Source organism: Orbicella faveolata, unplaced genomic scaffold (genome assembly GCF_042242905.1).
Source record: "Orbicella faveolata isolate gen_17 unplaced genomic scaffold, um_ofav_v1 contig_12, whole genome shotgun sequence".
Classification (NCBI taxonomy): domain Eukaryota; kingdom Metazoa; phylum Cnidaria; class Anthozoa; order Scleractinia; family Merulinidae; genus Orbicella; species Orbicella faveolata.
Window position 1 is genome coordinate 240,068 of NW_028301539.1, and position 15,381 is coordinate 255,448.

The 15,381-nt window shown below is 36.1% G+C and overlaps 2 protein-coding genes across 2 annotated transcripts; one reads left to right on the top strand and one right to left on the bottom strand.

Moving 5' to 3' along the window:
- Positions 1-212: 212 nt before the first annotated feature.
- LOC110055849 (uncharacterized) lies at positions 213-7,372 on the bottom strand. The gene is made up of 10 exons (XM_020762259.2): positions 6,746-7,372; positions 5,514-5,663; positions 5,030-5,204; positions 4,447-4,604; positions 4,005-4,178; positions 3,342-3,711; positions 2,878-3,139; positions 1,597-1,799; positions 1,350-1,437; positions 213-1,087 (listed from the first exon to the last, which is right to left on the bottom strand). Exons 1-10 carry the CDS (start codon positions 7,370-7,372, stop codon positions 745-747), a joined length of 2,550 nt encoding a protein of 849 aa, XP_020617918.1. The 3' UTR covers positions 213-744.
- A 374-nt stretch (positions 7,373-7,746) lies between these two features.
- On the top strand, positions 7,747-14,523 carry LOC110055825 (sterile alpha motif domain-containing protein 3-like). Its single transcript, XM_020762240.2, has 9 exons — positions 7,747-7,876; positions 8,223-8,308; positions 8,686-8,814; positions 9,495-9,809; positions 10,127-10,318; positions 10,738-11,100; positions 11,740-11,917; positions 12,902-12,990; positions 13,592-14,523. Exons 1-9 carry the CDS (start codon positions 7,747-7,749, stop codon positions 13,895-13,897), a joined length of 1,788 nt encoding a protein of 595 aa, XP_020617899.2. The 3' UTR covers positions 13,898-14,523.
- Positions 14,524-15,381: the final 858 nt, after the last annotated feature.

Genomic DNA, 15,381 nt, shown 5'->3' on the forward strand with positions numbered 1-15,381 from the left:
GCCAGATTTTCAATATTTGAACACTAATGGAAATGCTGCAATCTGATTGGCCGAGTGCTTCGACTCTTCAACTACCACATCATAGAAATCTTGAGCACATAATCTATGGTTAATTTTATCTAGCTCATTATTCAAGCTTATGACAAAATATTTCTAGACTATGGTGGAGAGAAAAGTATTATACATTATAAAGTGATAAAATAGACAGTATATTGTTTATCAACCAATCAATCTTTATTTATACTGTCAAGGGTAAAGCATGTAATAGTTATACAATTAATAAACTTGTGGCCCTCTAAAATACACAATAATTAAAAATCAATAACTAACCTATGTGAAATTATTTTAAACCAGTCAAAAATGCATGCGAGATCAGCTAAATTCATGTTACATTATGATATTGAAAATTAAAACTGTACAAGTTAAAAACTGGAAAAATGGTGAATTTCTTTAAACTGTACTAGACACATACAAATCAGTCAAGCCCTTTTTATAACCTTGGGCACATTATTTGTGGGCATAAAGATAAATTATTTGCTTGTAATTAGAGCTCTTTGTCAATCTCAGTGACATCACATACTTAATCCATGAAAGGGGTACATACAGTAATTGAACAGCAGCTGTAATATTTTCCCCCTTAAAGACCAAAAGCAAGATTAGAAAAAAAAAGAAAACAACACTGTATTGATTGCTTTTGTGCACCAAATGAAATGTTTATGTTGCTCATACGAATTAAATCTTTCGTTAATTGATTGTTCCAATGTCAAATCTTTGCACAATATATTTATTTCTTGTTACAACACCATACGGTTTGACTTGATTTAGAGGCAAGAAAGAGGCCAGGTCTGTGTGGTGAACTATCAGTTTCCTTCTAGGGTGTATGGTTTGCACCTCAAAACTTTGATAATGGCTGTCAAACTGAGTGGTTGTCAGTTTTGAGACAACAAAGCAAATATCACTGAAGTTTCCATCTACAATGCAAATTTTCAGTACTTGTCCAAAAACTGGATTGTCGTACTGATCTGTGTCAATTTGCAAAGTGCAGCCAGTTTTGTATTTAGTTCCAAGAATAGAAACCCATTTCAACCTGTAAAAACAAAACAGAAAAAGAAACAAGTCAATAGATATGACTGTCACAGTATGCCTAACGTGACAGGCCGTATTTGGGCAAGTACACTCTTTGCATTTTTGTAATATAATTATACTATTACACCATAATAACTCATGTTGTAACGGTATCTTGAAAGGTAACCTATTAGTGTTGCACACGGTCTTGGTATTGAAGCAATAGGAAAACTAACCAATAGTCATTAACATCTATAACAAGATTTATTACAGTCATAACTTACTCAGTTATTGGTGTCTCATTAGTAACTTCTGGATTATCCCCAGAAAGGACATTGCAGTAGTCCACATCTCCTGCATAGCAGCAGTGACCTGAAATTTAAATGTTAAATTATCATGGAAAAATGATTTGCATATGCAGCTAAATTAGTCCATGTACAATTAACAATGCTTCTGATTCAACATATTCATCTTTAACATTTAAGCCATCTTGTTTATCTATTTACAAGTTATAAAGACTACTAATATTACCTGGTCCTGTTTCAATCCCTTTCTTGATAAAAGATGACAGATTGCCCTCTGAAGTTTGAAGACGGTAACATACACCCTCTTGGTGACGCTTTGCAAGAGAATAGGGCAAGTTTGTGAAATTTCCCAAGTGTGCTGCAAGCCGCTTGAATTCATGATGCTTAGCCTCGAAGCGCATGCACCAGCTTCGTATGAGAGGTCCAATGCTAAATCAAAAGTTGTACATCATCATCAATGTTCACTATGTAATGACACAACTGACCTGAGGTATCGAACCCACACTTGGTGAAAGCTAAGTGATATGTAATCATGTTGAAATAAAGGTTGTATTTAAAAACTGGAAGTACCTTAAAGCAATGTCAGCCCATCTGGAGCGATGGACAATAAGTTGACTACATCAAGCTGTAAGAGGCGTGTCACCCGCCAGTTGTGATAGCTAATACATTAAGCTGCATGATTATTTCTTTTGTTACATCAGACTGTATGAGGCGTGCCACCCGCCAGTTCTGATAGTTAATACATTAAGCTGCATAATCATTTCTTTTGTGTTACATCAGACTCTATGAGGTGTGCCACCTGCCAGTTCTGATACTTATTACATTAAGCTGCATGATTATTTCTTGTGTTACATCAAACTGTATGAGGTGTGCCACCCGCTAGTTCTGATAGTTATTACATTAAGCTGCATATTTATTTCTTTTGTGTTAATACATCAGACTGTATGAGGCGTGCCACCCGCCAGTTCTGATAGTTATTACATTAAGCTGCATAATCATTTCTTTTGTGTTACACCAGACTGTATGAGGCGTGCCACCCGCCAGTTCTGATAGTTATTACATTAAGCTGCATAATCATTTCTTTTGTGTTACATCAGACTGTATGAGGCGTGCCACCCGCCAGTTCTGATAGTTATTACATTAAGCTGCATAATCATTTCTTTTGTGTTACATCAGACTGTATGAGGCGTGCCACCCGCCAGTTCTGATAGTCAAAATGTTAAGCTGCGTGATTATTTCTTTTGTGTTACATCAAACTGTATGAGGCGCGTGTCATACCCAGTTCTGATAGTCAATAAATTAAGCTGCCTGATAATTTAAATTTTCCAATTTTAACGACTTTCATACAAATAACCAAGGACTTGTTATCTTAAAGTTTCACTTTGGCTTGTTAAAGATCCAGCAAAGGTGAAGTTTACTTTGGAAAGCTTCAATAACAAACTTGAGGGCCAAAAATAGCAATAATTCATTAACAAGTTATCCTTCTAAACACTGATTTATTTAGTACCTCAATATTGTTCGTGGCATATGTATCATGTAATGCATCTTGGGTGTTATGGAACAGTCTGGATATAATTCTTTAAACTTCTCATGGTGATTTTGAATCAAAACTTGTAAATAAGCCACTTGATTAGCACTCACTGTTGGTGCAAAAATTATGCGCATTATCTCAAGCAAATCACAGAAAAGACCCCAATGTTCATCTTCATCAGGAATAAGACCACCAATCAGAAGAGGCAGATTTCTGGCCAGGCACCAAATTTGGTTTGCTTTTAATAAAGAGAAAAAATAGGTAGGTGAATAAATAAATAAAGTAACTGAATGAACAAGCTTTTACCAGGCAGCTACCATAATTAAAGGAAAACACCAACAAAAGTAATAAGATCATGCAAACATCATTTCAATTATTAACTGTCAGTTACAAACCTAAAGTATACGACTATAAATTTGTATTTATACTAATCATATTACCATGCTGTTTGATAGTGTGGTCATCTGACAGAAGGCGACTTCGCTGGATTGGTGCTGGCTTGTTTGAATCATTTTGATAGCCATAATCAAAAGAAGAGATGCGTTCATTGAGTTCATCAATTGTAATAAATTGCTTTTCAAATATCAATACTTTCAACGTTTCTTTGACACTGTAATGCAGAACACCTTCCAAGATATCATGCATTGCATCTGGAGGCAGCCCGCCAACCACATGATAATACCTTGATTTGTTCAGAACAGAATCAGAGTTGATACCATACGTCTTACTGTAATGTGGGTTGTTGACAAGTCGAATGCACTGTCTGTTATGGCTATCACGGGTTCTCAAAACAAAATCTCTTTCATGAAACTAAAAAAAAGAGAGAGAAAATGTTATTACACATCATAGATGCTGCCAATGGTTTGAACTTTCTGAAAAAGAAATTTTTATGTCACTTGTAACACTAAAATTGGTAGCATTTTGTCATCCTGAGTAGAATTCATCTGCAGTCTGAGTTACATGACTGCTCATGCATGTCATTTACTTCTGCTGATTTGAGGAGCAACCACATTTACAACTGAATGGTCAGTTCCACTTTTAACTTCGAAATTACAACCAAAACTAAGGTGGGTTAGTGCTTAAAGGGTATTACCCATACTTACATGAGTCTTAATCTGATTTTTGTCGCCCATGCACTCCCTACAAGGTCTATGCGCCTGCGATCCTTCCTTGAATCCTCCAATGAACTGGGAGCCAAGATTATCCCCGCAAAAAAAAGCAACTGATCCCCGAAGTGATCGAGGTTCCCCATTTATCAGAAACTGGTGACCTGCATCCTAAAATTATGAACAATTGTACAAATGTGCTTAAGGTTGGATCTACATAATCAATATGGATATAATAGTAAAAAGTATTATTAATGGGAAAGGTTGCAAAAAACTCAGAGTGGAATCAATGATCATCATGATACTGAAGTTTCTTATATTGAATCAAATCAACAGTGATCATTTTTGTTTATGCTGCAAAATGTTGCTCACTTGTTTTGATGATACCCATGGGATATAAAATAGTGATTTCAAGATCTAGTCTCTACAAAACACTCACTTGTTCTAGTTGAGCCAAATCTTGCATAAAAGCATTCAGTAGAGGTTCCACTCCATATTTTTTTAGGTGTTTGGTTGTAACTAGGCCAAGTAACTGAATGGCATTCTTGTGTGATCTATTTTCTGGTCGTATGTTTCCAAGAGTGTAATAAAAGCCTCCTAAATAATGATATTAAGGAATACAATAATAATTACTTTGAGTGTTAACTTTCAAGTACAAGAATTGTTTTCTATTCAACAAACGAGTATTTTGATTGCATGAGGTAAGAAATGTTAGAATTGGAGAGCTCTAAAATTATACAATGTTCACTGTTGCTGTCAGTGAGTAAGCCATTGAGGCAAACAAATGTGGCAGTCATTCTCAATAAAGATGACTACCAAGATGACTACCAAGCTCTCTCCCTCACTTTCCACTTTAGTCCTCCCTCATTTCTTCTATTCCTCACCCTCCTTTTTTTGCTCATTACCAACCACTGAGAGCCTGGAACAGGCTACATTTAGGTAAACTATATACAATCTTGAGACTATTCTCTGTTAATGAGACAGCATGGGTTCAGTGACCAATGGCTATTATATAAACATACCAATCTTGTGCTTATTGGCCCTTGATCCAAGAGGATTGCATACTTCAAATTCATCAAAATATAGAATCAATTGCAAGGCTTTGGGATCCCGTGAGAAAAGTGGATGTTGTCTGAAAATGTCTCCATCACAGTAGTCACTAAGAAGACCATCATTTCTTATGTGTGGATTGTCAATCTAAAAAAAAAAACAAATGTGGAGTTCCAGAATTCGCCAAGGAAGGCTATCGGAAATTCTAAGGGGGAAGCGGTTTTAAAAGAATTTTTTTTAAGGAAAGTATGACGCTAAACTGGAATTTCCTGAGGGGTTTGGGGGTTCAAGCTAAAAAACCTTCTGTTGGGGGGTTATGGATATTTTCTGAAACAACACAATACACTACACTTATCAAACAGATGTGGAATAACACAAATGTTGAATCAAAATACAAAATGTAGCACTGTGTAAGGTAGCATGTTTTATCAAGTTCAAAACAATTTAAGCACAAACCTCTTCTAAAATAGAGTCATCATTCAACAGCTGCTCCAGACTTTCGAGTAATGGAATGTAGTATGCATCATCTGTTTTTCTAATGTCCTTTAACTTGTTCCCTCTACGCACCTTCTTATGGTACTGTCCCATGACAATCTTTCTTGGCTCCTGTGTAAGCTTCCAATCAGAATGATGTCCAATAAAGGCATTTTCAGACAACAATTTCTCTTTATGATATCATCCTGATTATAGCACATTAAGTAATTTATACCTAAGTGTCCTTGAAATGAACATGGTTGATTTGAAGTCTTCATAACTTCAAAATTAAAACTGGTCAAAAATAAAGTAAATACAGATGTTATCTATTTGAACAAGAAGCTAAATGTGAAGGAAAAAGCACTCGTTATTTGTTGACAAGATCATGCAAGCGCATGGAACCTACTCCAGCTGTCTTTAAAACATTTATCTACCCAGACTTCTTTAGCACTGCAGTGTCCTTAAGGAAGTTCCCTTTGTGCACCTGTGTTCATTGACCATTTATAAACAATTATTAGATTAGGTTTTTGTGATATCCGAGAATAATGAAGGTCAAGGTCAAGGCTACCAGCCGAAGCCAAAGGCTGAGGCTGATAACCCTTACCGAGACCTTGATTATTCTGGATATCACAAAAACCGAATCTAATAATTGTTTTATTACACATTGAACGAAACTAAAAAAACTCATGTTTGTGCTCCCATACTGACAGCAAGCAAAACAAAGCGAGCAAACTTGACATGATTACCTTTAGAAATCATGGACCATGGTCATGCACAACATGGTTACCTGTGACCTTCACATGATTACCCATGACCTTGACATGATTATTGTATAATCTGCAGTTACAACATCACAGGTGCTGATTTCGAAAATTCACTGTACGCTTTTGGCCAATCAGAAAAGAGATAGTGAGTTCAATGTATAATACTTGTTAAAATTATTCAATGCTCAAAATAAACAGCTATAATAGATGCTTTTTCTTGGGAGAAATGCCTCTTTACAAAGCTTGGGATATAACAAGATGAAAGAGAAAGTCTGTTGCAGCAAATAGACATCATCTTAGAAACATGTTAGCCCCAGGGAAGGGACATCAAAATAGGCTAAAATGTCAAATTTCCCGGGGTATGTCCGGCACCCCTACATTGACTGGTGCATTATTATTATCTCTAGATTTTTATTATTTTACTTTATCTTTAGTGACAAGGTAACTTACCACAAGATTCAAGTGATCTTTAAAGTATTTGTTTTGCTCGTTTTCGTTTGTTAAGCCAGAAAAAGGATTCACTGCCAAGCTGTCTTCCTGGAAAAGTTCTGGCAGGCCGGGAACTGCGCTAAAATCTATTCCGGCTGTATCCAATCTGTTCATAAGTCCGGCTTTTAGTATCTCTATACTTGTTCTCACTATGCTGGTGGTATTTTCAATGAAAGAATCGATACCTGCCTGCGAAACTCTGTCTTTATCTTTCATTCTCAACAAATGTAGGGCGCCAGTACGACGGATTTCTTCCGATACTCGCTGAAAGTCAAACGGCGGCAAAGGTGCAAAATCGTAGGTGCCATCGTCGTCTTCATTTATTTCACCATCCATATCACTTCCACTCGAGTTGTGATTGATCTCTTGTACGTTTCCTCCACTTTTTTCGGCCTTTAACAAATCTCCGTGCTTTCTAATGATATGGTTTCGGAAAGAAATGCATTTCCTGTAGGTCTTCGCGCAGCCATTAATTCCACAAAGAGCGTGGAAGTTCGGATCGCTGGAATGACAACGATACAAATGGTTAAGCAGAAAGGACAATGTAATGGCGATGAAATTCACGCAAAGATTGCAACGATACGCCATCGTATATCAGATCTATCTCAGCTAGGTCTAGGTTCGTTCACTTCGATTGACCTGGGCGCTTATTTATATTCTATGCGCCCTGGATTGACCTTCCAACTTTCCCGCGCGCGGGGAATAGATTACCATCACACTCCAAAGGTCATTCAAGTGGCTCATGTCACCCCTCCTCCCCTGGATAAAGCAGAGATTTCTGTCAAGACCACAAATTCAGGTAAAAAGCCATAAGAAAACACAAGATACCCAGTGGAATACTTTTAACGAACTCTTGAAACGAAACAATGCAAGGGTTGCTCTTTCACGGGCCTTGTGATTGCTTACTCTGTCTACCCTAGACAAAAATATTTCTACATGTGAGCAGACACGTGATATGAGATATGAAAGTTTGCGCGGGCAAGCTAGGTTGGTGCACTCTTTCGTTTTGCAACGGTTGTGTGAGTATCGATCGCTACACAGGCTTCATTTCGCTCTTCATTTACCTCAAAATTGAAGAAAAGACTATAAAAGGTTAGTAACTTATCACTTTCTTTGTTAAGTGTCGCTAATTGCGGTAATCTCCTTTTGAATCTTTCATTCCATATGACGATGTTCACTCGTGCATGTACGGCCCATGTTAATTTGTGGTAACTGTCCGCGTGTATTGAACCGATACTAAAGAACCGATAACAAAATACCTAACAATATACAAAAGCTAAACAAAGACTTGTAAAGAAAAGCAGTGCAATGGTCATTCCTCTCTGTACCGGTACATGAGGTCACGACCCATAATTAAATTGTGCTGACCTTTTTCACAATACAAATGCAAATATTTTGATACTTCTAAGCTCACTGTTTCAACGATTTTTGATTGCAGCATTTAACATGGACATAGAATTGGAGCGCTTTCTCTTACAAGGGCGAGTAAAGGAGGAAACAATTCAGAATCTGGTCAAAGACGAGGTAGGTTTGCCGCTGAAAACTCGCTGTTTCCATCGATTGACCCTTGATAGCCTTGTTGACCCTTTCATTACCGTATGGAATTAAAATCTGGTGAAAATACACGACAGAAATTCCTTCTACAGTAATTTTCGGGTTTTAATTTCATTTTTATCACTCTCTTGTACATACAGTAAGCTTACTTCTGAAGGGCTTTACCGGATAGTTGGCTTCTTTTTCAGGGCCAAAGAAAAACCAGGTTAAACATACAATTAGGGGATCATCACACTGGCGCTGTTTTATTCCTAGGGGATAAATTTTGATTGTAATAAACTCTCCTAAGATAAGAAGTGGGTTTGAATAGTAGGAAATTGCCTTTTACTGAAATTGTCTCTCTGTAGCTTATTACAGTAGAGGACTTGACTTCTGCCAGTGAGGAGCTTCTGAAGTCTTACGGAATTAGTGGGGGTCAAGTGTTAAGAGTCAAGGCTGCATGTGCTAAGTTTGTAAAAGAGAGTAGCATGGAGGAGGTGAGGTTTACTGAGAATTAAGCCACTGTATATTGATACAAGTAATATTTGTCAAGATATACAACAAGCACCAGTATTAGCTATTAAACTCTAGCTGAATTTAATTAACTTAGCTGTATGAAAATGTGTTAAGTGTCATGAATCAAAACAGTGATTTGCTGAGTTAAATGTGGCTTCTTTGTCTTTCATTGGATGGGGTGTCTTAAATTAATTTAACTTTTTACAGACCTTGTTTTAGAATATGGGCAAATTAAAATCTTACTTTCTCTTTGTATCAGCCTTCCCAGATTTCGGTGGTTTAAATTTTATATTTCTTTAGTGCCCCCATTTAGTGGTTCTTGAACTATTTCCACTTGACAATAATTAACAATTATTCACCAAAGTGGAGGTAAATATCCACCACTTTCACCAACTCTGAGGTGAATGATTGTTTTAGTATATACCACACAAGCTGAATAACTAGCAGACCAAAGAGTAACTTTACTTGTTTGAGAGTAACTTTATTTGAAACGGGGAGCCACTTTGTTTTTCTTCAGCTGCTCAGAGGTGAATAGTACTGGTTAATCACCTCCGAGCTAGCCAATCAGCGCAAGCGAAAAGCACTATTCACTTGTGTGGTATATACTAACAACAGTTATTAATATACATTTTATTGATTCATTTCTTTATGTATTAATCAGATAAACTCACATCCAAGTTCAAGTGATCTTTCAATTACTTCATCCATTGAGTTAGCATCTTCTTCAGCCAACGCATCAATATCTTCAGCAAAGTCCTCATCGTCATCTTCAACAGAGTCATCAGCATCTTCAACTAAGTCATCACCATCTTCAGCAAAGTCATCTCCACCTTCTTTAGCAAAGTCCCTGTCATCTTCTCCTGCCTCAACACTGTCATCTTCTTCATCTTCGAAATTATGTGCCTTTAGTCCCTGTCAACCTTTAAACTCAAAGTGTGGTTCATCTTGGCTGGTGAATTTTCAGCTTCCATCTACTGTGAGTTTGTTTGTAAAATGTTATGCAATAAGTTAATGACTGAGAGGTCTTCCAAAGCCTCTTCTAACATATTTAGAGCAGTAGACAACACCTAAACAAGGTTATTATTTGGATGAACATTTTCCCAAAATCTAGTATTACTTACAGACTTTTGCTTCCTTTACTCAGTACAACCAGTTTCATTCCCAGAATTTAAAAAGAATATATTAATATCTTACAGGTAAATGCTGCATAGGCAAATTGTACTTAACCTGTATGGTTCCATGGATTTCAGTAAAAAAAATTAGACTGATTGCAATGTTATCTTTTCCCCTCAGTTTTCACCTGCTGTAAACAAGGCACTTGAAGAAAAAAAGTTGACGGGCAACAGGAGGAATGAGTTGACGAGAGATGTGTGTTCCAGTCTAAGGGTACACACAATGTACCCTACAAAGGCAGAGAGGGAGCATGTTGCCTTCCTTCTCATAAAAAAGTTTCCTTTTTTGAGAGATGCCATTGGCAGTGGAATTGTAAGTTGAGTGAACAACGTTTATAGTCATTGTAGTGTATTTCGATAAAAGTTCCAAGGAAGCATGTTTTTTTTCTTCCTGTTGCAGCTTAGGAAAAGTTGTTTAGGAAAAAAAGGTATAAGAACATAAATTTTGCAGCGACAGTGGGTGGCAAATATTTATTGAAAAGAGACTGTTTCCTTGTAATTTGCATCACAGTATCAAAGCTTGAATGTGAGCACTTGAATGACCATGTTTATTCGTTTATGTTGTTTATGTCCTCAAGACCTCACTAACAAGCTGAATTTCAATATATCAAAAGTTGCCCATTCTATCTGTAAATTTACTTAGTGGGAATCCACTACACAGCAAGTGTCACTGTAACTGATATGTCTTATTGTGTTCTGGTATGGTAATTCAACTGCTTATCAAAACTTCAGGGTTCCTGGGAAACAGCATTTAAGAACCGATTCAAAAACCTGAGGAAAACTGGACAAAAGGGCGTGGAAACATCCACAGCAAGGAACCATAATAATGACATGGGAGAAAAAAAAGAACCACAGCCGAAAAAAAGGCGCATAGAAGAAATATTTGAAATGCCAGAAGGCGAAACAGCAGAGACTTGCCAGGAGCATGTTAAAGCTATGAAGAAAGAAATGGCCCGATCATCTAACCGAAATTTGGCAATGGTGAAGGAACTCATGGAGTTGACACATAGCCACAGAAGGCAGTGGTTCCTCAAAGAAACGGTACCCATAAGTAGCTTCATTGAAGAATACCCAGCACTTAAAACACCATTTGGGGTGAGTGTATCTGAGAGGAGGAGGTAGTAAGTAACCATAAAAACTCGGATATCATTGAAATATCTTATGGAAATGGAATTTATACTGTTTCCTTTAAGATACAGTGAAACTGGAAGTTAAAGGCTTTATACCATTCATCTTTTTTGTTATCATTATGTTATTACAATCCTTAACAAAAGTTGTATGATATTCAGTCATCCATGTTTTTCATCTGTTGAACCCCTAAATTTGTTGTGTATTGTGGAAAAGTAATGCACCTAAGGACTATAAGAGTTTTCAACATGGAATGAGGGTAAGGTAGCGACCTAGACTGTCATATTATTTGAGATTGTACATTGTTGGTTTTATTGCAATTTGTTACACCTTGTGATACGATATACAGTGGAAACCTGTCAATCCAGTCACCAATGGGCCACAAGAATCTGGCCGTATTAAAATGGTGGCTGGGTAAAAGGATTTTTTCTAAATAAACAAATGACTGAGCTTTTGTCTGGGCCAGAATAAAGTGGCTGTAATAATGAAGTGACAGTATTAACAGTTCCATTGTAACTGCACATAAACTAGGTAGATTTTACTTAATTCTTAGGCTTCGCTTCAATCAGTTAAAGACATACATGTAAGCATTTCTTTTAATTTCAGATAAAGGCAGAGTTTGCAAGAATTTTGGGCAGGAAAAACCCTGTAAGGGAAATGACTGAAACTTTTCAGCAGGTCTGGGTGGAGAAAATCCTGGCATTTGCCGAACCTCAACAAATTGCAAAAGATGTGGTGCCAGCTATGAAAGATGCTCTCACAGAAAACCCATCAAAAAAAAAAGGTAATTTCTATTGTAAAATTATGCATAATTTGTCTTCTTGTTGGTTCCCTTCATAATACATACATTACATACATTACATACATTATTGACTAGAGGTGTTTTTTTTTTACCTAATGTGACTTATCATGCACTTTTGAAATCAGTGTGTGCTTCCAGAAAATATCTATACACACCACACAGAAGGTATTGCAAATTTTGCAGTAGTGGGGGTCGTAAAGGCTAAACTTCTATGGGGAAGTGTGAAGTGGAATTGCACTCTCTGTGGGAGAAGGTCGAGGAGCTGAAACTGAACAAAAACTTCAGTGGTTAAGGTGTTGAGTATTTTCTGTAACATTACAGTTTGTTGTCATCATTATCTTTGTCATGGTTGTTAAAATATTATTATAATTTCCATCAAATATCTTTGCTCATGCTCAAGTGGTTTAAATGTGTCACATGACTGAATATTTCCCAGCTCAGACTGGAGAATATTTCAGTGATATTCCCTAAATATTTTATAATAAACACAATCACCTCCATTTAGCATAAAAATATGCTTGGATATTTTCCCATGGACATCTGCCCCAAGAAGCTCATAGTTTTTTTTCAGCTACACTCTTGGAAAACTACGAGCTTCCCCAAAAAGGTAATGACTGCACATAAAAAATATATGTCAAAGCATAATTCCAGGCCAAATAGAGACTATTAAACAATTAGACCCATAGCCTCTGAGGGCAAAGGGTCTGATTGTTTTAGTATCACCCAACTAGTTGGACAGAAAAAGCAGAAATAAAGTTAACAAAGCAAGTTGAAGAAAGATTTATTTGGGAATAATACAAAAGAATTTCACTACTCGATGACTATTGCTAATAGTCCTCTAGTAGCATAGCCAATCAAAATGCAGGATTTGCATTAGTCCACTAGTTGGGTGATACTAATGTTAATTATATATCAGCTTTAAACAGAAGGAATATCTTTGACTGATAGTTGTATTTTGATTTCAAGGAATTGAAGAGGCTGCTGCTGTTTTGTTGTTGCCACGTCTTTTGAGGGAAAAGGGAGGAAGCACAGAAGACTTCATTAAGATCTGCATGGTATGGCTAATTCCATGCATAATTGAAATGTAAAATAATGTAACATACAAGGCCCAGTTATACAAAGTGTTGTCACTTCTAATTCTGGTCTGGAATGAAGACACATCACACCTTTATTAATCTCTTGTGTTTGTTTATTGGACCACTGTTGTTTACCGTTCCTTCCACCCCAGAATGAAATATTCCAGTAAGAGCCACCTCTCTACAGTAGCAACTGTTTTTGGTCCCAGTGAATGGTCCATACATTAACTCTTACTTTGACCTCTCCACAATGGTCACCTCTCCAGAATGGCAATGGCCATCAAAACTTGTCTCCAGGCAGCCAAAAACACTTCTTGACAATGGCAATTACAAAATAATATACAAAATAATAATCCATTTACATGTATCATTTGAGTTTTAAATGTTACATTACAACCTGGAATGAAGGTAGATATGTAATTTATAATAATTAGTTCAATACCTAAATGTTAGTAATTTATTGGTATAACTTGATCTGTTTTTCCTGTAGGTTGAGCTTATAAAAGCTTTATGTATTTGAATATCAAGGATGACCTGGGATGCTTCATTTACAATAATTTCTTTTTTGTTTTCCATGTAGGAGGAAGAATCTCTTGACAATGTGATCAAGCAGACAAAATTCCCCAGAATCATTGGTTCTGGGGAATTTTGGGATTTGGACATGCTAAGCATAGCAGTTGAGGGGGAGGTCGTTCTGGACTTGGGGTCCACCTCCATGGCCGCCACATTAAGCCTTCTTGTGGCATGTTATTATGTGTTTAACATAATGTATCCTACTAAGTGCTCTAATGCCTTTTTTTTCTGTGAAACTGCTTTGCTTGATATACACCAAACTGCCAAAAAGCGAGTAGCAGTAAATAAATTTATTTCAGCTCTGAAAATGTAGGAAGCTTTGTAAGAGGCTGCATTATAAAATACTATGAATTAGTTTATAATTGTTTATACAATATTTATTTAATTATTTTCTAAAAATTATACAGAAACCCTGTAATAATTAGTGATTTTGGACAAAGTAATACATAACACGAATATAGATTTCATAGAATTATACTATAATTGATAGGCTATTTATGCAATAGATATATTATAAAATTTCTTTCCTGTCAAGATAGTTAAATTCAGAATTGGTCAGGGCTTTGATAGTGTAGCTTGTTCTTCATGTATTGTACCATGTACCAAGCAAGCAAGTACCCACACAGGTAGATACATGCATGGGTACTTTGTATTTCATTTTTTCAATCTCTTTTGGAGTGTTTTGCTAATAAACCACTTTCAGCAGCTAGATTTCATTAAGTTATATTTCAATTGAGACTATTTATGCAACAGATGTATTTTATTTTTTTTTTATTCTCTTTCCTGCAGAAAGATTTTATAAGGGTTTCAGATAGTTGTTATTATTTATGTTTCATTACTACCATGAATGATAGTGATATTGTGATAATAAAAATTGTAATGGTGATACTCCAAGGTAATTTTTGAGTGTTTGGTTAATAAACCACTATCAGAAGCAAATATATGTGTGTGTGTCGTATACTGGAGTAATTTAAGTTGCAATTCATAGTTCTGTTGCATTATATTGCTGTAGTTTTGTTTTAAAGCTAACGTACTTCTCTTTCACAAAGGCTCTGGGGAATAAACCGCCGAGCCTTGTGCAGAGGTCTGTTGTTTTAGGCTGAATTTTTATATGTCAAACCTGGTCTATTAACTCCCTCCTGAAAGAGTTAAATGTATCCTCAAAAAGGAGTTCTTTTTAACTCCTTTTTTAGAGTTAAAGTAACTCCAATCAAGGAGTTAAATCATGAGGAGTTAAAATGACCTCAAAAAAGGAGTTATCCTGTACCTAAACTTTTAACTCCATTTTTGGAGTGAAAATAACTCCATAAAGAGTTAGAATAACTCTGTTTTAAGAGTTAATATAACCCCGACCTCAGAGTTGTTTTAACCCCAAATTTGGAGTTAAATTAAGGAGTTAAAACAACCCCAAAAAAGGAGTTATCCTGTACCTAAAATTTTAACTCCAATTTTAGAGTTAAAATAACTATCTGAAATTTACTGTGTGTGTAGTCATGTCTATCTGTCATTGAATACAAGCGAACAATAAAAAGCTTTTTTGTATAAATCTTGTTTTATTCAATTGTTAGTACATTTTTACCACGCACTGTTTCCCATTTCGATGATGTGACCATCTTCTTGAGTGCCCAGTTAGTTTCAACTGTCAGTCTGAACTTTATTAAAACCCGGATAGTCTGGATTCATTAAGCTATTTTGAAACATGTTTACCTTTGCTAGTTCCATTATCTCTGTTTTGGTGTGATAACTCATTAAAAACAAAGGACGTTCAAATCTTTTGATATTTTTACATCACAGTCA